The sequence below is a fragment of the Pteronotus mesoamericanus genome, unplaced genomic scaffold (assembly GCF_021234165.1).
Source record: "Pteronotus mesoamericanus isolate MK-2021 breed Mesoamerican mustached bat unplaced genomic scaffold, CSHL_Meso_final scaffold_31, whole genome shotgun sequence".
In the NCBI taxonomy this organism is placed as follows: Eukaryota; Metazoa; Chordata; class Mammalia; order Chiroptera; family Mormoopidae; genus Pteronotus; species Pteronotus mesoamericanus.
Window position 1 is genome coordinate 16355985 of NW_026555312.1, and position 22237 is coordinate 16378221.

Below are 22237 nucleotides of genomic sequence, written 5' to 3' on the forward strand. Positions count from 1 at the left end.
TAAACAAGCTGTTCAAGTGGATGACCATATCCTTTGGTTATTTTGTACGCTGAGGCTTGATCTTTCCTTAAGAAAAGTAGGTAGTTATATACACTGAGATATTTTGTGAAGCAAATTCTCAGTAGTAGTACCAAAACATTTGAGAGACTAAGATTTCTGAGAGCTGCAGTTGAAGACTCTTCCTGGATGTCCATTTCTCCTCCTCCTCCCTGCCGTTCCTGCCAGACATGCACAATGTGTGGCAGGAGGGATAGAAGAGGTGTCACTCCTGGTTGTGTCTGTATTCAAGAAAATGGATAAACACTTACTTAGAGAACTGAAAGCAATTCCTTTTAAACTGCTGTTTCTTCCAGGATCGAGGATTAAAGGTGCAGTTGTATTTCAAAAGGATGAAATGTGATGGGGTACTTCCCCAAATAGATTTATGACTTTTGTAACGAGCCTTTAAAATGATTTATAAATGATTTATTAGATTTTGTAAGACAAATTAATCTTCTACACTAAGTAACTGTAAGTTCCATATACAAAGTTTTCATTCTTCATATAGTTTTGATTTACTTCTTAGAAATTTTCATCTTTCTGACCATCCACCGTCTTTTAAACCTCTTGGCATTTTGTTTTTTCTGGGTTCCTACAACAGAAAGTTCAGTAAGAATAAAAATTCCCAAGAAAGGATTTAAAAATTTTCAAGATATTCTGTATGAACATAAATACTAAGATTAAGTCTATTAAATTAGATTTTGTTAGCTGTACATATAAAATACAGTGACATAATTTTCAGAAGCAACTTTAAAATATTAATACAGAAGATAGAAGCCCTTATAAGAAAAAAAAGATAATTCATAATTATCTACTATCTCCTTTAAAAAGAGCATTATTCAATATATAAAACTATCAGAGCCAAGAGAATAAAGCTAGACCTTACCCCAACCATTATTCAAAAACTGGACTGCAGCTTTTTTCACTGGTAACCTCTTATTGTCAAGAGACAGGAACTTATTTACTAGAAGAGAGAATTATTTATCATTTCTTTGTTTATTTGCAGTAAAATGAGAAAAACAGTCAATAAGAAAATTACCAGTAGTTCTGTTGGTTCCTGGACCATATAAAGAATTTTGTATGAAGGCTTTGGCTGCTTGTTGCCTTGAATCTCTCAGATCTTGATCTTTTAGCCTTAGAGCCAAGTAGCTTTTATTCTGGCTGATGAAAAAGGTCAAAGTGAATGATGTTGATAACACGCTTTAGTAAAGTATTTTTGTCAGTTGTCTCAAAAAATGAAAAAAAAAATCCTTATTTTGTATGTGCACTGATAGGATAATGAGTAAAATTATAGTGTTATTTTATAAGAAATAGGCTAATATTCACATTTTAGTAGAGCAAATATTTTCTTTTTATATAAATATCACAACTGGTTTTCCCACAGAGGGTCCAGTCTAAAACTGCTACTAATTAAAATATTTTTCCACATAACTCAGTATTTTAACTCAAAGGTTAACTTTATATCCTACATGAAAAAAAGACTCTTCTTACCCAACAGACTGTACTTTTTGTACTTTTTCTTTAGCTTTCTTGGAATCACTTCCTTTTTCACATTCTTCATCTTTCTTCTGCAAATTAACTAAAGAAAATGAGTTTTATTTTTGTTAGCACTCATGTAAAAAGAAATCAAGAACATTTCCTGGAGTTCCTGTTAAATATCCACTCGCACCAATTTGGATGCAATTTTATTTGTAAGATATAAGGGAAGAAGCCCAATCTAAGCTTGGCCAATGCTATTCTCGTGCTCTAAGGGCCAATAACATGTGACTGCGAACGCACTTGACACTTTCATGGAAAGTTATTTAAATTAGAATAGTTCATACCTTCTTTTATCTTTCCTGGTGATTTCTTTATGCTAAAGGAGAACAACAATAATACACTGATTGGAATGGCAGGTAGCAAAGATTTCTTGTTACACAAGTAAATTTGGTTTTACAAATAAGCCCACCCCCCACCCCCCACCCCCCACCCCAATTTGTTACCACCACGCTCAGTTTTGACTCAGGATTTTAATCAGTTTTGGAAAGCAGGTTACTCCCAAAATTCCAACCCACCAACTCCCAATCAACAAACTAGTAAGTATTGTATGGGAGTATTTTCTTAGAGTTTAAAATCTGAAAGCATATCAGCAGGCTTTTAAAAGAAGCACATTGCTGCTGTTAATGGAATTAAAGGACTTAATGTTATAAAACACCTCAGCAGAAATACAAAATGGAAAGTGCTAGGCCTGCCTCATTTTATTTGGAGAACTCACAAAGGGTTAATTCAACAGGTCAAGCACAAGAGACAAGGAGTAGCCTGGAGGAGTATATGGAGGAGTCTGGTCTGAGAGACAAATGTAAAATGACAAAACACTGATGCCCACACCATGCACAACAGAAAAACTGTACAAAGGAGGAAATAAGAGCGTGGATGGAGTGAGAGAATGAAAAGGTGACATTTGAGTTTAGCTTTAAAGATAGAAAGGGAATCTGCCACCAAATACATTTGTGTTTGTGTTAAGTGTATTTGGGATCTGAGTAACTCTGGAGAACTACAGAAAATCTGAGAACCAGGTCAAAGATACAGGTCTAAGCCAGAGATAAGAGAAAAAACAAATATTTAGAACTTTAAATTTAGTAAGGTTTGACTGACTCCATTGGCTAGATGAGGAAGAGGATAACTACAGCATTTGGCTTTACACATTAAGTGGATGGCAAAGCTACTAAATGAAATGGGTAATAAAGAGGAAGGATAAGCTAGTGGCAGATAAGGCAAGTCTGGGACAAGCTGAGTTTTAGGAAGAGCCTCCTACTGCACTACATGATACATTTCAAGACACATGTTTTATTCACCCTCTACCCTGCCCCAGTACAAATAACAAGTGATGAATAAGTGCTCTGGGATTAGGAACTCAGAAGCTAGAGTTAGCAATGAGAACGAAGAAAAAGAAACGGTTCAAGACTAAAAAGGAAGTGAAATACATCCACCTTTCCCACCAAATTCAAATATCTGCTGTGTAGCTTTTTAATTCAGGCTTTATTATTTCTTCAGGTATATGGAGTCAAATGTACCGAAATGTATTTCAAAGATGGGTGTATGTAAGCAAGTAATACAACAAGGTCCATTACTTACTCTGTCCGTGAAGCTGCAGTTAACTTCTCTAGAAGAGTGTCTGGAAGGAGTTTCCTTTTCTTAGATAAAGACATTTAAAAATAAAAAGTGAGCTATATGACAATATACCCTGGGTTGCTTCTAGAGTTACAGATTTTAGGAAAAGCCTTTTAAGAAAATAAAGTTATGTAGGCTGACCACTGCCTCTACTATCTCTAAGGTTTGGGAAAATTGCGATCCTAAAATAAAAGCTCAGAACCTATTCTTTGGAAGACCCAGTTAAGACTGGAAAGGGTGCCCAATCCTTAAGTCACTGCTATATACAAAGTCACGTCCCTCTGTAGTCGGCTCTCTGTGGCCGATCTGCCAAACAAAAAGCAATCATATCGGTGTTTGTACAGCCCTTAGTTTACAAAGCACCTTATTTAATTCTAATGGCAACCCAGTTAGAGGTAAAGAAACTGCCCCCGGTGAGGCGAAATGACAGGTGTCACGGCGAGCTGAATGCCAAAGGTGGGGTTTAACAGCATGATTTCAAATTGACAGCTCTTCCCGCTCCCATTTTCAATCGGCGGACCGCAAAGAGTAAGCCCATCTTTGTTTTCACGGACGTCAGAAGAACCATTAGCGACGTTTCCCCCACCTTCACATCATATTACAGTTTTGCAATAAACACGGGAATTGTATCCCAAGCCAGGTTTTTTTTAAAAAGGAGACGCCTCCCACACTCTAACCTTTTGTTCGATGAACAGCTCCTCGCGTCGTTTCCTCTTCTCCTTCAGGAGTGTTTTATCCCTGGGAGAAAGGGTGACACGTCAGAGCGGGAGAGACAAGTGGGACGGGCAGGGACGGTTCTCTGGGTCGGCCGTAGGTTTCCAACCTGCGCACCGTGTCCCGAACTCGCCGCTCCTCTTCTCTTGCTTCCGCCTGGGCACTGGCGAAAGTCAATTCCTCCGGGGCCTCGTCGTCAAACTCGTCGTCCCCCTCTTCATCTTCCTCCAGTGGCTCGGCGGCCGCGCCGCTGCTGGGTTGCCCGAGCAACAGTCCGTGCTCCGCCTCCTGCTCGGAGGCTGGCTGGCCCTCGTCTACCATCGCCGAAGCCGACGCCGGGGTACGAGACGCGCGTGGCCGGAGCTGCACCATGGCTCACGTCAAATTGGACCGTCTGACCTCTGACCCGGAAGCAGCAGACCGCACGCCGAGCGTGACTTGACGAGCGAGCGACACCAGTTGAACCTTATCTGCCAGGTTCCAGGCCCCACTGAGAGACAGGAAGCGGAAGCGGAAATCCGTCCCACAACGAACGAAGGCGCGTGCGCCATGCGGAGAGAGGCGTGGCCTAAGTTGGGTCAGGTTTGGGAGGTCTTGGCACTGAGCCTGCGCGCTGGACGTTGCGGATCTCTGCTGGCAGGTGAAGAGAGCTGGCTGTGAGAGCGGGTGGGAATTGGGCTTGTTTCCAGGCAGGATAAAAACTATCCTGCTGCCTTCTTGGTCGGGATGCTGAGAGCAGAGTTGGCTGGGTCGCCGCGCTCCTCGAGGCGGGCTGGCGCGCGTCACGCCATCCGGTGCCTAGGAAACTGACGTTCGCAAGCCGTAATCGTCCTGTCGTCGCCTTTGAGCACCAGAATTCGCTTGGTCGATCCAGTTAATCAGTATTTGTAAGGTCGATTCCCTTCACTCCGCATTCCTTGAAGCAGTGGAGTTTTAAAGGGAAAAATGCGCTATAGCGGCAGGACAAGTTGACAGCCACAGGTTTAAATCAATTCTCTGCACCAAATGTATTTGGCGACTTCGGCCGCTGTTTCTCCAGCTTACCTGACCACCAGCCCCTCTACCACTCTCTGTCCGTGCCTCTGTTACGCGTTCATCACTGACACCTTCCCGAAGAGTTTATTGGCTGACTCCGCCCCCCCACCCCGCTTTAAATGTAGGCTGTGTGGGAGAGAGCGGGGACCCCATCTGTCTCCCTGATGAAACCCCATGACCTGAAACAATGGCTAGCCCATCGCAAATCCTGAATCCGGGGAAAGAACAACTTCACCATACTTAGTGAATGCAACCCCATTATTTTCTTCCCCACCAAATATATTTCATTTTTTTCGGCATACAGGCCCATCGTGACCTGTGTTTATTTTCTCCCACCCTTTATTCAATACTAAATGATTCATCCTTCATTCTTTAAACAAACCAAGCTGCTTCATGTTCCTTCTACCCACTCTTCCACGTGGAACTCCTGTTCATACAGTACCAAAAAACACCACCAGGTGTTTCCTTCAGAAGCCTTTCAAACACCTTAACATCTACCTCATCCCCACTGTGCCCATCTCTAACTGCATCTGCCTCTGAATCTTGCACAAATTTCTATTACTGCAGTTTCTACACTGTATAATAGTTTATGTGGAAGTTGTCCCAACCATTCTGTTAACTCCTTGAGGGTAAGGTCCATGTCTTACTAATTTTATTTCTAATGCCTATCATGTGGTAAACATTCAGTAATATTAAATTGAATTATGATAAATAATTTTTCCTCGTATTTTGTATTTTCAATTCTCCTTTCATCTTCTCGAATAAAACCAAAACATGAACAAAAATGATAAAACACACACGCACACACAAAAAGCTGCTGGTACCAAAGGCCCAATTTGAGAGGAGTTGCAAAGAACAGTTCTGAAATATCTAGGCCTTGGTCAGATAGAAATTAAAAATATAATCAGACTTTCTGAGGCAGCATGCTGACTTCCATCATTGCTAACACTAAGAAAATGTATAAAGTAAATTTGAGAAGTCCAATGACAAACCTATTAAAAGAGAACGAATCGTATCTTATATACAAAAACTACATAAGTGTTACACATCCCCTCAGTGTACATGCCTTGACCCAGCCACAGGAAGTGTGAATTGAACCCTAAAGGCTGGCACTTAAGACTCCCTGTAGGTTATGAATATCCCTCTTCTCCATGCAAAGGACCTTTGGGATTTATTAAAAGGTATGATTTGCAAATGCAGTACAAAGCTTTATGTGATAGTCCACAAAAGCCAAGGATGTAATGTTAAATGCAATCTTGTAAGGGTCTGGAGTGATGTGGCCAGATGTGTAATCACTCAGGGAGTCACCTGATCCAAGGAATTTTGCTTTGTGTATGACCTTCCTACACACGTTCCTAAAGTCCACTCCTCCCTGCCAGGCCTCTGATGGTTGCTGGACAGCCATCAGGCATTCCAAGGGCCCTGGGGGCCGCATTAGGTGATGGGGCTTGAGGTGAGGACTGTTTTCTTGCTACTTTACTCCAAGGTAAAGTCCCATGGGAAACACTCAAGAATTCAGTGTCTAGGAAAGGCTGGCAGACCCCACAGGGGCTATATGATTCTGAGTTTATGATATTAAGAAAGTCAACCATCAACTTTCCCTTTCCTCCTTGGCTGCTAAGCAGGCTAGCACTAAAGTTACGCAGTTGTGTTTACCTTTGGAATCTCTATTTGCATCATTTTTTTTTCTTGGTCTCATTCTTATTTTCTACCTTGTTACTACTTTTCTATTCCTTCTTTGCTTGAGTTCTGGTTCTAAGCTATCCCACATACTCTGAGGTAAAGCAGCCAAGTTAAATACTGAAAAGAAAAAGTCCCCATCATAGATGTCTCATGGGGTCACATCTTTATACAATAACTTACTGTAGAGAGTGATTTTATTTTCTATCCAAACTTGTGCAAAAATCAGAAATATCAAGGTTTTTACCTACTTCCATCTTTGCCAAATGGCAAAAATACAATTAGGATAATTACATTTTTAAAATACTCTAATTAGAATTTTCTCCCAATAACCAACCAAACACATCAGAGGTATCTTATGTTTAAGTTCCAGCCAAATAACATGCATTAACTTTACAGTCCTTTGACTTCTTTTTTGTATGTAAAGGTAGAGGTAACTCCATTTGCTATTGTTACCTCTAAGGCCCTATCAGTAATCAGCAGGCTGGACCCCAGACAAGTAATCATAGGGTATTTTTAGATCTTCCAGTATTCAGCTTGCCATCCATAAGACTGTCTCTCCTCTGTTTGAGGCCTGGTATTGAGATGTACTATAATTTCTTCCTTCTCCAGGACAATTAAGAACCTGTTTCAGTTTCATGAGGAGCCAGGGCTTCAGGAAGGGTTGTGCCACAGGGCCCCTGGAAATGAAACCTGAAACAGAAAGGCAAATACAGCAGTTAGGAGCCAAACCAATGTACTCCTTTAGCAAGTCGCACTTCTCAATTACACCCAGAGTAAAACCCCAATTCTCACAAATGTGGTATTATGAATTTTTGTGCCCACTTTCTTTCATCTAGTTTCTGACAATTCAAGAAATAGACATTTCACTATGGACTGACCCTTGTAATCAAGAGAATTTAGGAAAGGATATGCCTAGAATTTAGATGGTATAAAATAATTTTTATAGGGGAGATATGATTATGAAGTATATTGCCAAACTCGTAACTGAAGTTTTAAAGTTTTATAATATCTATATACTACATTAAAATAGAATTCATATGTATTAAGGAAAGAGAAAAATAATCTTATGCATCACACAGTCCATAAGGATTTTAGCTGAGTCAACAGGCCTCTTAAACCATCCATTGGACTTCACAACAAGCTCTGACTTAGTAGAAAGGAGGGGGGAAAAAGAGAGAAAAGTAAAAGATAGTGCAAAGAGGAGGAAAAAAAATCAATGATTTCTGCCTCCTTCAAGGGAAAACACTTAGGGCAAGAAAAAAAAAAACAAAAACAAACTCAACTCTGAATAAGAAATAAAAGCAGGATTTTTTTTCCTCAGTGTATTATTAATAAGAAAACCAATTGAGCACAAGTAAAAATGAAAAACATTTGCTCAATGTATCATATTATTTATTCTTGATACAACACAAATCGTGAATGCCTTCTCCCCTAAATACTCTGTTGTCTCCACACAGTGCCACTAATGTACCTCCCTGACCAAATGGCATTCCCACTCCTGCCACCTGCAGCAAGGGAACACTAGCCACTAGAAAACTCCTCACCAGCACAGTGGTTACAGACCCTTGAGAACTTTCCAAGAACTATAACCAGGCATGGAGAGCTTTTAGGGAATTTCCATATCCTCAATCCCATGTGGTCTCCTTCCTAAGAAAGTGACTCTCAAGTGCCCCTCTCCACATTCACCCTTCTCCACTTCACAAAGGCAAGCCGTACCCCTCACATGCCCCGTATCTTACAAGGGTGCCTTAGTCCATAATGTGAAAACCTGCAGGATGCCGGAAAAGGAGACATTTGAAAGATTGATGCAGATTAAAGAAAACAAATGATTTCTAAAGACTGGGTATCACATCCTTATGCAAGTGGGGCCATTTCATTCTTGCTTTCATTAAAACAGAGAGGGTCTGATAGAATTGTCAGCTAACAGAGAACAAAATGAGATATAAAATTACTATGGGTATTTTAGCATATAACATGGAAGGAGGTCCAAAATATGAGTGGAATGCCATAAGGAAATTCCTTTCATCCCGGGGTTTATGTGGCCAGTGTCTCTCAGTAAGTCCATCTATGAAAAGCAAAAACTAAGGTTTACAGTTGACATTGAAAACATGAAATTGACCTTGGCCAGTGAAAAATCTGTCCTGCCATCCCTCAGACTGGAATAAGAGACAGATAAAGCAAGCTGCAGAGTGAATAGAAAATAGTTATTTTCCCTAGGACAAGCTGCAAAGAATCATAACAATACACTTCTTTGAGTAACTGCATACTTTTTTTTACTCACTGAGGAATTTTGTCTTCTAAAACTATAAAGTATCAGAAACTTCACTGTTTGAAATTAAAGCAGTAAAGAATAAACAATTCCCTTGTGCCTAGAGGATGTAAGTCACTTTGCCTTTGAGAAGCAGCCTTGATATTCCAACCCAGGTGCAGAGCCCCAGATGAGGGGTGTCTGGGCACGACAGTCCACAACTACCTTTCCTTTGTTGTTTCCAAGGACACAGGACCCTGGGTCCACTTTGCCAGCCAGACCGATTGAACCCTTTTCACAAAGCCCTACCAGTTGCTGAATCTATTGAAAACTGCTTCATTTAAATTTCAACTAAACCTCACTCTCCCAACAAATCCTGTTATTCTATTTTTTCCTTTGTTTGGGGACTTGCCATGTTTCCTCTGGGGTGGAGTCTCATTACATTCACTCAGTAAGCCTGACTTCTCAGATTACAGGTTCATTTCTAGTGATGGTGGGCTACAAGGTGAGCCGTCTGTCTCCTTCTAACAATCCATAATATTCAGCCATGGATACATGAACTAATTCCCAAAATTCATGTCCCATGGTGCAGTGCCTACAAAATTTTACTTTTATTGAAGAGTTAATCAAATTTACCATTTGTTTGTTCTTTTAAACAACTACATACTACAAATTGCTGTAGTGATAATTAAATCTAGAAAAAAATTTAAGAGAACATTCAAGTGTTAAGGAAATTGAAAATAAATAAGTCATCAGATATTTTGTTGCAGAAGTACAATAAATAGGGTAGTCAACAAAAGATTTTCAAACTTAAAAATATATTACATTAGTACAAATTCCTGTACTATTGGAAGTACATTAATGGAATACAAGTTCAAAGACAAAGAGAAAAACTGTGAAGGCTCAAACTGTTAAAAAGGATGGTGCCCTGGCTGGGTGGCTCCATTGGTTGGAGCATCATCCTGCGCATCAAGAGGTTGCAAGTTTGATCTCCGGACACGGTGCAATCTGTAGGCAACTGGGCAATGTTTCTCTCTCACATCAGTGTTTCTCTCTTTCTCTCTCTAAAAATAAATAAAAACGTATCCTCAGGTGAGGATTTATTAAAAAATTAAAATAAAAAGGTCTGTATATTTATTTTGTAAAAGGATGTGGCAGCTATTAAGTACTTATGGCATTCAGATTTGCCTGGATACAGTTAAAACCACGACAATGTCAGTTTTACTTTAAAATGTCAATATTTTATTTCCAATACTGTTGGAATCACATCTTTTTGCATCATTTTGATATAAAATTTTAGATGTCAGCTTTACAAATGTGACAGAGGAAATGAACAAATGTTTGAAGACCTGTGTCCTAGCACCCACGCACTTTGCTCCACCCCTTCAGTCGTGAAATAATCGAGACTACGGTGTTCCAGAATCTGCTGATGCCATTTTTATCGGTTACTGTAATTATCCAATTTAATTTAAAATTATGTAATAAATTGCAAAAATATAGCTGTTAAAAGAGGGTAATTTCTAGTAATATTAATTCAATGTTTTAGAAACACACAGTCACTAAAAATGATTGTTAAATTAGCCATAGTTGGCAATGACTAGGGGGAAGACCATCGCAAGCTTCTTTTTGTGCATTCTTTCTCCACTTAGAAACAGAAAAAAATGTTAAAACCAGAAATTATAATCCAGTGTTTTCCAAGATTTCCTGGTAATAAGAGTTGCTGGGTCACTCGTTAAATATGCAAATAATCGGTCCTCTTGCCCTGGGTAATTCTGACTCAGGAAGTGTATACTGGGGCCTAGGTGTCTGATTGTCTTGGTTGTCTGAGTTGTTTTATAAAATAAGGGCTGGGTGATTTTTATCTTCAGGAAAATTTCGGGAACACCAGGAGGATTATGAGTATACACATTTATGTAAGAAAGGTGAGCTCCAATCCACAGATTCCTACTCAAAGAGAAGGACCTTAGCTCTATCAAAAAAAAAGAAAAGAAAAGAAAAAAATGAATACACATTTATGCTTTAAATGAGAATAAAATATTTAAAATGTCTTTTATTATTATTCTTGCTTTAAGTGACTTTTTAAAAAGTTTATTTATTTATTTATTTATTTTCCAAGAGGGGAAGGGAGGGAGAGACGGAGAGAGACATCTATTGGTTGCCTCTTGAATATGCCCCAACTTTGGGATGGGCCCGCAACCCAGGTATGTGCCCTGCCTGGAGGAATCAAACTGGGGAAACTGAACCAGTGACCCTTCACTTTGTGGGCGATGCCAAAACACCACCAGTCAGGGCTGACCTTTTTTTTTAAAAAAAAATTAACAGACCACTAGGACTCCAGTCGATTGCATGGACTAAAAGGGCCCCTATGAGCTTCCCTTGACAATCCAGCCAGATAGGGCACTGGACTTCCCTGTCAAATGTGGTCAACTGTCAATTAAAATAAGTAGCCTCTTTACATTCCTGATGAGTAAATACATAATTTAAGCAATCTATAAAGCTGTTGCCTAGCTCAGAATGACCTAGTCTTCTAAACTCCACCAGCAATTAGTTTTCCTTGGGGCCACTTGTTCCGCAGCACCAACATGTTACTTCCCTACCTCACTGACTGCATCTTCTGGGACTCCTCCCTCCACTCCAGCCACACAGACCCGTCTGTTGTTCCTCAAACCTCCCAGGCATGCTGCCCAATTGGGGCCTTTGCTCTAGGTGGTCTCAGTGTCTAAAAGAGCTCTTAGCTCAGATAATCTCTTTAGCTAACGCCTTCACCACCTTCATGTCTGCTCAAATCTCTTCTCAATGAGGCTGGCCCTAACTACCCAACTGAACTCTGCGACCTCCCTGCACCCCATCTGCAACCCTACCTTTGCTTTTTCCAAATGTCACCCACCTTCTCATGTGCTATAGAATTTGCACATTTATTATGCTTCCTGGATACTGTTTGCTTCCACTGCTAGAGTAACATCTTCTCACAGATCTTTTTGTTTTGTTTACTGCTACATGCTATACTAAGCACCCAGAACAGTGTCTAGAACATATGAGCTACTTAATAAATATCTGTGGACATCAACTAAATTCCAAGGTTTATAGAAATTAACAGCTGAACATCATGGTGGATGCAGGGCATGGCGGGCCCGGAGTGCTTGGAAGGCCTGCACACCAACAGCCTGGCAGGGGGCGTGAATCCCATTACTGCCTCAGCAAATGCGCTGACCCTTACATGCCAAGGACCCCGGGGCATGTAAGGTCAGAACCTTGAAGCCTAAACCCAAAGATGCACAGTATCTAACAGTAATGGTTTATCAGAAATCATCCAAGATAGCCATCAAGGATAGGGAAAACAACAAACACAGAATGGAACTAATTAACACCGTGAAAATATTAACATATTTCAGTGGGAGACAAATGCTGTGACTGTGTCTCTAAATTAGAATTGGGGCAAAGAATTGAAAGAACTTATGCAAGGTCTAAAGAATCTTGCGAGATCCAAGTTTAAAATGTGGGCAGCATTTTGGCTACCTGCTTAGATAATAAAGAAAATTAGATTAAAGCAAATATTATTCCAAGTTTCCTTTTTCTCAGTAACTTAGAGCAAGGATTGGCAATTTGTTTCTGTGAAGAGCAAGACAGTAAATATTATACAAGCCAGACAGTCTCTGTTGCGACTACTGAGCTCAGCTATTGTGCAAAGGCAGCGTAGGCAGTACATAAACACATGGCCATAGCTGAGTTCCCACAAAACTGTATTTACAAATACAGGTGGTGGGTGACTTTGGCCTACAAGCAGTAGTTTGCTGGCCCTGACCTAGAGTAACATTCAGCCAAAATCTGTTAACCCATGAGACAAAAGAAGGATTCTGCCATTGTTAAGCTGTGGGGTTAAACAAGCCATTCGATGATTCTGCGTTGTTCCCCACTTGAAAATTTGAGTAGGATGAGATGATCACCCTCATCTCTTCCAAATGTCAGCTTTGATGACTCTCAGATAAAAGCATTGTTGGCCTCACTGGTCAGTTATACTCCTCTGGAAAAATTCCCAGACTTAGCGGTACAGAGAGCCCCAGCTCCCCAAAGAAGCCCACGGATGGTGGTTCTTGTGGTAGGTGCTGGTCAATGGGTAGCCTGTCAAACTTGCTCCGAGTTTCTAACTAGCAAATAGCCTGTTTGTCTGAACAGAGGCATCTCAGGTTTTCAGGACATGAACCTGAAGAATTTGGGTTGAAGAGTAGTAGCTGAAGCAGGTCTGTGGTTTTCGGAGACCTGACTTATGAAATGATATCATTACATGCCAAGAATCTCTTGTTAACGTGCAGGAAAAACTACCAAGTTCAATTTTATTTCACATGAAGACATACACAATGGATGCCCAGAACCTCCTGGTCGGTGCAGAGCATGAGAGGCAGAGGCCAACTCATATCTTTGGTTGCTGAAACACTTGAGTTTTTTCTTCTTTTTCCCTATCTGCATTTCTTACTTCCATATAATAATGGTTTGTTTTAGTTCTTTATACTTACTTGAAATGAGCTGAAAACCGAATGACTGAAAATAAACCACATTAGATGAATGGAATTGGGATGTAGCTCATTTCCTCCCTCAGAAAGTTTATCCAATCCCACTCTTGGAGCATTCTGATGCTCTTTCAAATAGGGAAGAGGATCCAGGTACATGGCTCTGATATCACTCAGAATGATGCTAACTAGCTCAGGTGCTACACATACGTGACACAAAGCATATTAGAGGCCTAATGTCCATTTTTCAGTGGGCAAGTTAGAAGACAATATAATTTTTAAACAGCTCTGTTGATATAATTGACACGCAATCTGTTCATTTAATATATAATTGTTTTCTTTAGTATACCCACAGAGTTGTAAAACCATCACCCCAGTCAACTTTAGAACATCTTTATCACTCCCACAATGTATCTGTACCCATGAGCAGTCACTCCCCATTCCTCCCTACTCCAGGCCTAGACAACCACTAATCTACCTTTGGTCTCTATTGATTTTCCTATTGTGGAGATTTCATATAAATAAAATCATACAATATGTGGTCTTGTGCGTCTGGCTTCTTTCACTCAGTATACTGTTTTCAAGGGTCATCCCTGTTGTAGCATGTGTCCGTACTTCAATATTTTCATGATTGAATAATATTCCACTGTATATATACCAAATTTTGTTTATCCATTCATCAGTTGAAGGACATGTAGGTTGTTTCCACTTTTTGATTATTATAAGCAATGCTACTATGACCATTGATGTACACATTTTTTTTGTAAACCTGTTTTCATTTCTCTTTGCTATATCCCTAGGAGTAGAATTGCTGGTTTCTATGATAACTCTGTACTTAACATTTTGAGGAACTGCCAGACTGTTTTCCAAAGAAGTTGCACCATTGTACATTCCCACCAGCCATGTATGGGGGGTCCAATTTCTTCACCAACATTTATTTCCCATTTTTTAAATTGCAGTAGTCCCCCTTATCCATGGTTTTGCTTTCTGTGGTTTCAGTTACCTGTAGTCAACCTCATTTCAAAAATTTGAAATGGAAAATTCTATAAATAAACAAGTCCTAAGTTTTACATCGCAGGCCATTTGAGTGCCTCCCTTCATCTCATCATGGGGGCTTGTATCATCTCACATCATCACAAGAAAGGTGAGTACAGCACCATTAAGATATTTTGAGAAAAGACCATAGTCACATAACTTTTATTACAATGTAAGCAGTAAGTGTTCTATTTTATTATTAGGTATTGTTGTTAATCACTTACTATGCCTTATTTATAAACTTTATCACAGATATGTATATATAGGAAAAAAACAGTTATTTATAGGGTTCATCCTATCTGTGGTTTCAGGCACCCACTGAGGTTCCTGGAATATGTCTCCCGTGGATAAGAGGGGACTACTATATAGCCATACTAGGGAATGCTAAGTAGTGTCTTGTGATTTTATTTTACATTTCCCTAAAGACTGATGATGTTCAGCATCTTTTCCATGTGCTTATTGACTATATGTATATATTTGGAGAACTGGCTATTTGAACCTTTGACCCACTTTTTAATTGGGTTGTCTTTTTATTATTGAGTTGTGAGAATTACTTATATATTCTGGATACAAGTTCCTTATCAAATGTGACTTGCAAATATTTTCTCCCATTCTGTGGGTTGTCTTTTTCACTTTATTAATGGTGTCCATTGAAGTAAAGAAGTTTTTAATGTTGATAAAGTCCAATTTATCCATTTTCTTTATGTTACCTGTGATTTTGATGTCATGTCATTTCAAAAAAACTCAAGGTCACAAAGATTTACTCCTAAATTTTAAGAATTTTACAGTTTTACTTTCAGCCAAGAGGGAGGCGTAGGTAGATACACTTTGCCTCCTTGCACAACCAAAAGAAGGATAACAACAAATTTAAAAACAAAATAACCAGAACTGCCAGAAAATCGAACTGTATGGAAGTCCGGCAACCAAGGGGTTAAAGAAGAAACATTCATCTAGACTGTTAGCTGGGGGTGGGGGGGGGGGGCGAAGATGGGCAGCCTGGGCAGAGAGGACATGTGGCAAGGTGGTAGCTGGCAGACTGGACAGTCCCACATTTGCATGCGGATAAACCAGGAGGAACAGCTGGAGAGCAAGACAGACCACACAATCCAGGGCTCCAGTGTGGGAAGAGAAAGCCTCCAAACCTCTGGCTGTCAAAAGCTGTGGGAGATGCAGCAGTGGGAGAAACTCCCAGCCTCACAGGAGAGTATCTTTGAGAGACCCACAGGGTCCTAGAACGTACACAAACACACCCACCTAGGAACCAGCACCAGAAGGGCCCAATTTGCTTGTGGGTAGCGGGGGAAGTGACTGAAAGTTGGCTGAGAGCAGAGCGAGCAGCACTGTCCCCCCTTGAACCCCTCCCCCACAGACAGTGTCACAACGCAGCGACCTGGGTTGCCCCGCCCTGGTGAATACCTAAGGCTCTGCCCCTTCCAATGATTCCCAAGGCAGACTGAGACAAAGAAATATGGTCCAAATCAAAGAACAGATAAAAGCTCCAAAAAATGAACTAAGTGATGAAGAGATAGCCAACCTATCAGTTCAAAACACTGGTAATCAGGACTCTCACAGAAATGGTTGACTATGGTTGCAAAATGGAGGAAAAAGTAAAGGCTACACAAAGGGAAATAAAGAAAAATATGCAGAGAACCAACAGTAAAAGGAAGGAAACTGGGACTGAAATCAATGATTTGGAGCAGAAGGAAGAGATAAGATTCAACCAGAACAGAATGAAGAAACAAGAATTAAAAAAAATACGGAGAGGCTTAGGAACTTCCAGGACAACTTAAAACATTCCAACATCTGAATCATAGGGGTGCCAGAAGGAGAAGACTAAGAGCAAGAAATTGAAAACTTATTTGAAAAAATAATGGAGAACTTCCCCAATCTGGCCAAGGAAATAGACTTCCGGCAGATCCAGGAAGCTCAGAGTCCCAAAGAAGTTGGACCCAAGCAAGCACACACCAAGGCACATCATTGCATTACTCAAAATTAAAGATAAAGAGAGGATCTTAAAAGCATCAAGAGAAAGGGAGACAGTTACCTACACAGGGGTTCCCATAAGACTGTCAGCTGATTTCTCAAAAGAAACCTTGCAGGCAAGAAGCAGCTGGCAAGAAATATTCAAAATCATGAAAGGCAAGGACCTACATCCAAGATTCCTCTATCCAGCAAAGCTCTCATTTAGAATGGAATGAGATAAAGTGCTTCCCAGTTAAGATCAAGTTAAAGGAGTTCATCATCACCAAGTGATTATTATATGAAATGTTAATGGAACTTATCTAAGAATGAACAGTAAAATGATAACAAACTCAATTATCAACAACTGAACCTAAAAAAGAAACAAAAACGAACTAAGCAAATAACAAGGAGAACAGAATCACAGAAATGGAGATGAGAGGGGAGAGGGAGCAGGGAGAATGGGGGAAAAGGTACAGGGAATAAGAAGCATAAGTAATAGGTACAAAATAGACAGGCAGAGGTTAAGAACAGTATAGGAAATAGAGGAGCCAAAGATCTCATATATACGACCCATGGACATGAACTGGCAAGGGGGATGCTGGTGGGAGAGGGGGAGTATGGTGGGCAGGAATAAATGGGAGGAAAAGATGGGACAACTGTAATAGCATAATCAATAAAATATATATTGAAAAAAATAATTTTATAATTTTAGCTCTGATATTTAGGCCTATGATCCATTTCAGCTATTTACTTATTTATTTTTTACATGGTGCGAAGGGTTCCCATTTCACTTCTTCCGCACGTGGCTATCCAGCTATTCCAGCACCATTTGTTAAAAAGACTATTCATTTGGTCACCACTGTCTTCATACTTTTTACAAAAAAATCAGCTGACCATAAATGTGAGAGCTTATTTCTGGACTATCAGTTTTATTCCACAGAACTATATATCTATCCTAAATGCCAGTACCACAATGTCTTGAAAACTGTAAATCTGTAGTTTGAAATCAGGAAGTATGTATTTTCTAACTTTATTCTTCTTTTTGGTTTGGTTCTTTGAGTCTCTTGCATTTTCACATGAATTTTGGAATCACCTTGTCAGTTTCAGCAAAGAAGCCAGCTGCAATTTTAATAGACTGGGTGAATCTGCAAAACAATTTGGGGAGCACAGCCACCTTCATAATATTAAGTTTTCCAGTCCATATACATGGGTGTCCTTCCATACATTTAGTTCTTCTCTATTTCTTTCAATAACATTCTGCATTTCTGAGTATAAGTTTTATATAGAGCACAATTTTTTTCAAAGGATGTCTTTCTAGGTCATACTACTTACACACAAAGAACTATGGATTGAGGATCCAGGCTGTAGCTGATTAAAAAGGCCTGGAGAAGGCTAGGACGAAAGTCAGCCAACTCACCTGAAAAGGGTCATATTAAAGTGTGTTTCTTCATAGTTTGTGACACAATTTTTTTTATACCACCAAAGACTCAGAACAGAGGTTTTCATTCTGGCTGCACATTAGAATCACCTCAGAAGCTACATTTCAGACCAATTATATCAGAATGTCATGGGTGGTACCGACTCATCAGTATTTTAAAAAATATGCAGATGAGTGGGAAAACCACTGATTAAAGTATAATCAAGAATTTCAGTGGTATTTTATCATTTTATTTATTTTTTAGTTGTTTATATTTGATCTTATTCTAATAAAGGAATTAATCAGACTGACAATAATATAAAGTAAATTAAAAGTGAGGACACAAAAAAGCAGGGGTGAAAAAAGAAAGGAAAACAAAGGTAAAGACATGGAATGGGACTGAAAATGCACACTATGATAATCTATTCTGTCCACACAAACATGTGGAACAGAATCAATATCATAATACAGTCACAAGTACAAATATTCCTGGCAATTAGGCCAGGGGGATTTGCCCAAGTAGGCTCACAATGAGAGCAGAGGTGATGGTTCTGACTGCGTATGTCCCAGGCTGACCTACATCTAAATTCCTGCCACTCCTAAACTTAGTTTAAAAAGACAACTGAAAGCTAAGCCTTAGGAATCTAAGAGCTTTCAAAATCGGGGGGGTGGGGGGGAAGTCCTATGACAAACTCCTTGTAAGAAGAGCCACCTCAGCCTATAGTTAACAATATTCTGTTCTTCCGTAAAAGCAACGACAGACCAAATAAAACACAAACTCGACGTGTCTTTCTCTTTTTTTAAGTAGAAGAATAGGTAAAATCTCTTTAGAGGACCAGTCCAAACCTGATTAATACCTTCCATCTCCCACCTTGGTAATCCCTGTACCTGAATCTGTTCGTGGCTGGGGTGGTTTCCATGTTAAATTCGGCCACTGGCACTCCCCTAGCGGACACCTGGGGGGCAAACATGGCAGCAGGATAAACCACAGAGGAAGTTCCCACCTACAAGCAAACAGATGGAAACAGACAAATGACCACACTGTGCAGAGAAGAAATATTTTAGCAGAAAATTTCACATAGACCCAGGCAGGTTTGTGGTTGCAGATGTGGGGAAAGCTAAGCTGGATGGGATGAAAGGAGAGCATTTAAGGGGCAAATGGGAAGTTAGGAGGCGCCTTTTTGGCTGATCATTGGAATTCAGAAAGACGTGAAAAGGGGAGTTGTGCAAATGGGGAGTAGCAATGAAATGAATCATCACCTTTTGGAGTTAATTTTATTTTTGTTTCTGCTCTTTGAAGTGATACAAATAATCCATGTTCCTTTTTTTAAGTTAGATAATTCAAAGAAAAAAAACATACATGTCATTCACAATCCTACTACCCTCAAATAACCACTGTTCACACATTTCGATATATGTTCTTTCAGGTTTTTCTCTATGAATATAGATTTATAAACATTCTTTATAAGAATGGGAAGGCCAGCTGGCTTACTTTGTCCACAGCTCACTTTTTCTACCCCTGTTACATTCTAAAATAACTTGTGCTTATATTTAAGTCTTGGATCTGAATTCTTTCTTAGCCAGAACTCAAGTACTAAGATTGCTGGGGGGAAAAAAATGGGAAGACCAGAACATATTTTATAAGCCAGCTTTTCTCACTTAGCCATCTAGCATGAACATTGACCCTATACTCAACTTTGGGATGCACTCAGTAAATACTGGCTGAATGAGTATGCCCCAATGAGAAAGTGCCTCTGTTTTTAAAAGCATGTTAAAGAAAATCTGCAATATGCCTACCCTTTGTCCAATAATTCCACTTCTGGGAAATTTGTCCTAAGGCAGTAATTTAAGTTTGTTAAATTATTTTGTTAAGAGTTATATCTGAGGCTATTCACCATATTGTTGTTTAAAATATGAAAACTTGAAACAGCCTGAATGTCCAACAATAGAGGATTGATTGAAAATATACACCAGAACACCATGCAGCCAATTAAAAGATGATATGCATCTGGATATACTGACATGGAATATGCTAAGAGAATTGCTATATGAATAAAGTAGTTTCAAAACATAACATAGTATGAACCCATTTTCCAATTTTATTTTTTTAAATTTTAAAATTACAGCTTACTTCAATATTATTTTGTATTGGTTTCAGATGTATAGCATAGTGGTTACAAAATCACATACTTTACGAAATGTTCTCCCGAGTGTTTCCAGCACCCGCCTGGCACCACACACAGTTATTACAATATATTATTGACTATGTTCCCTATGTTGCACTTTACATCTCCTATTTTGTAATTATTAATTAGTACTTCTCAACCCCTTCACCTTTTTTACCTAGCCCCCCACTCCACCTCCTCTCTGATTATCACCAGACCACTCTCTGTGGCTGAGTCTGTTTCAATTTTGTTTGTTTATTTTGTTCTTTCAATTCCACATATAAGTGATATCATGTGGTATTTGTCTTTGACTGACTTATGTCACTGAGCATGATACTCTCTAGGTCCATCCGTGCTGCCGCAAATAGTTCTTTTTTTGGCTGAGTAATATTCCATTGTACATTTGTACCACAGCTTTTCTAATCCACTCATCTATTGTTGGGCACACAGGTTGCTTCCATAACTTGGCTATTATAAATAACACTGCAATGAACATAGGGGTGCATATAGTCTTTTTAAATTAGTATTTTGGGAGTATGAACCCATTTTTTTGAATTTTAATCAACATGTGCACATCTGCCTAAGGAAAGGTCTAGACCAGGAGTGGACAAGCTTTTTCTGTAAAAGGCCAAATAGTGTGCATTTTTTAGGCTTATCAGGCCATATGGTCTCTGCCACAAACATTCAACTCTGCCATTGTAGTATGAAAGTTGCCATGAACTATACATAGAAGAAGGAGCATGGCTGTGTTCCAATAAAAGTTTACTTTCAAAAAGAGGTGGCAGGTCAGATTTGGCCCATAGGCCACTGTCTGCTCATGCCTGGTCTAGAAGAAAACATACTAAAAGGCTAACACATTATTCTTGGATGGTAGAATTATCAGTGATTTCTAATTTCCTCTTTTTGTATTTTCTCAATGAAATTTAATAATGAGCATGTATTATTTTTAAAATCAGAACCAATGACATGCTCTTTTTATGATTTTTTTTGGTCGGGGAGAAGGCTTTAAGAAGCCCAAGGCATGGTCTTGTATAGTTTTGTATTTTAAGATCAATTCTTATTCACTGTTTCTTAGTTTTTCTCTAGGATACCACAAGGCCTCTCAAAACACATCAAAAGGGAAGGGAGGGAGGGAGGGAACAATCTCCACCCTAGTCCTGGTATTTCAGAAAATCCCCACCATCAGGGAAGGACATGACCTACCACTAGACATAAGTCACAGAGGGCCAGCTCTCTGTCAACCTCTTCCAGAACGGCAGGGTCCAGGTTTTCTCCAAACCACACTACGTGAGGTCGCAGCAGGCCCCCGCACCCTGTCTCTTCACACCTGTAAAGAACATTCTCTTTCACAAACATTCAACTCTGTCATTGTAGTATGAAAGTTGCCATGAACTATACATAGAAGAAGGAGCATGGCTGTGTTCCAATAAAACTTTATTTTCAAAAAGAGGTGGCAGGTCAGATTTGGCTCATAGGCCACTGTCTGCTCATGCCTGGTCTAGAAGAACACATACTAAAACCCTGAGCCTTGCCAGAAGGTCTGCCCAGGTGGATCAGAGTAGGGCCAGGGCTGCCCCAAATCCAGTCTGTCCAGATAGGTCACCTCTGCTCCTCCTGATAGTCATCCTGCTCTTCCAGCCCACAGGAACTTGTCCTGAATACAAAATACTAACTTTAACTGCCTTATAAAGTTTTTACTTTGTCTGGATGCACTGGGTTGTTTTGGCGACAAATATGTTTCAGCCTGACCTTCTTATTCTTCAAGTTTTCCCTTTCCCAGTGACTTTATCACGCTCAAGAGCACTACTGTGCTCAGCTACCCAGACCTGGGAGGAACACCGGACTCAGATTTGCCTCTAACACTTCAACTGCCCCCTAATTTCATCAGCTACCTCCTTTCATTTTCTCCAAGATTCACCTCCCTCTCACCCTGTGTATAGCCAAGTTTTCCAGGGTAAATTACTAAAAATTTCTCATCATTTACTCCATACTATCTCTTAATACTTTATATGTACCTTCTAAAATAATCTCCCCTAGCCCTGGCTGGTGTGGCTCAGTGGACTGAGCGCTGGCCTGCAGACCAAAAGGTAGCCAGTTCAATTCCTGGTCAGGGCACATGCTTGGGTTGTGGGCCAGGTCCAGAGGTAGGGGCATGCGAGAGGCAACTGATCAGTGTATCTCTCTTGCATTGATATCTCTCTCCCTCTCCTTCTCCCCCCCCCCACCTAAAAATAGATAAATACAATATTTAAAAAATAATAAAATAAAATAATTTCCCCCAGCA

The 22237-nt window shown here is 39.8% G+C and overlaps 2 protein-coding genes across 5 annotated transcripts in view; both read right to left on the reverse strand.

The window, feature by feature from the left end:
- Window positions 1–466: 466 nt before the first annotated feature.
- Window positions 467–4378, reverse strand: NOL7 (nucleolar protein 7). The gene is made up of 8 exons (XM_054592074.1): window positions 4013–4378; window positions 3867–3927; window positions 3154–3212; window positions 1863–1894; window positions 1531–1618; window positions 1079–1200; window positions 926–1003; window positions 467–631 (listed from the first exon to the last, which is right to left on the reverse strand). Exons 1-8 carry the CDS (start codon window positions 4273–4275, stop codon window positions 555–557), a joined length of 780 nt encoding a protein of 259 aa, XP_054448049.1. The 5' UTR covers window positions 4276–4378; the 3' UTR covers window positions 467–554.
- Window positions 4379–6760: 2382 nt separating this feature from the next.
- Window positions 6761–22237, reverse strand: part of SIRT5 (sirtuin 5) — a 33623-nt gene continuing 18146 nt past the window's right edge. For all 4 annotated transcript variants that reach the window (XM_054591882.1, XM_054591886.1, XM_054591884.1 and 1 more), the window contains 3 exons: window positions 21157–21280; window positions 18677–18792; window positions 6761–7311 (listed from right to left, as the gene is read on the reverse strand). In XM_054591882.1, coding sequence (XP_054447857.1) covers window positions 7236–7311; window positions 18677–18792; window positions 21157–21280 — 316 coding nt within the window. In that variant the 3' untranslated portion in view covers window positions 6761–7235. The remainder of the gene's footprint in view (window positions 7312–18676; window positions 18793–21156; window positions 21281–22237) is intronic.

Excerpts from the sequence above, each read along its gene's own strand:
- NOL7 (XM_054592074.1), bottom strand. The coding sequence starts at position 4,275 with ATGGTGCAGCTCCGGCCACGCGCGTCTCGTACCCCGGCGTCGGCTTCG. Across the intron at positions 3,213-3,866 it reads AGCTGTTCATCGAACAAAAG|AAAAGGAAACTCCTTCCAGA; the intron begins GTTAGAGTGTGG and ends TCTTTATCTAAG. Across the intron at positions 632-925 it reads GTTTTTGAATAATGGTTGGG|GAACCCAGAAAAAACAAAAT; the intron begins GTAAGGTCTAGC and ends TTTCTGTTGTAG.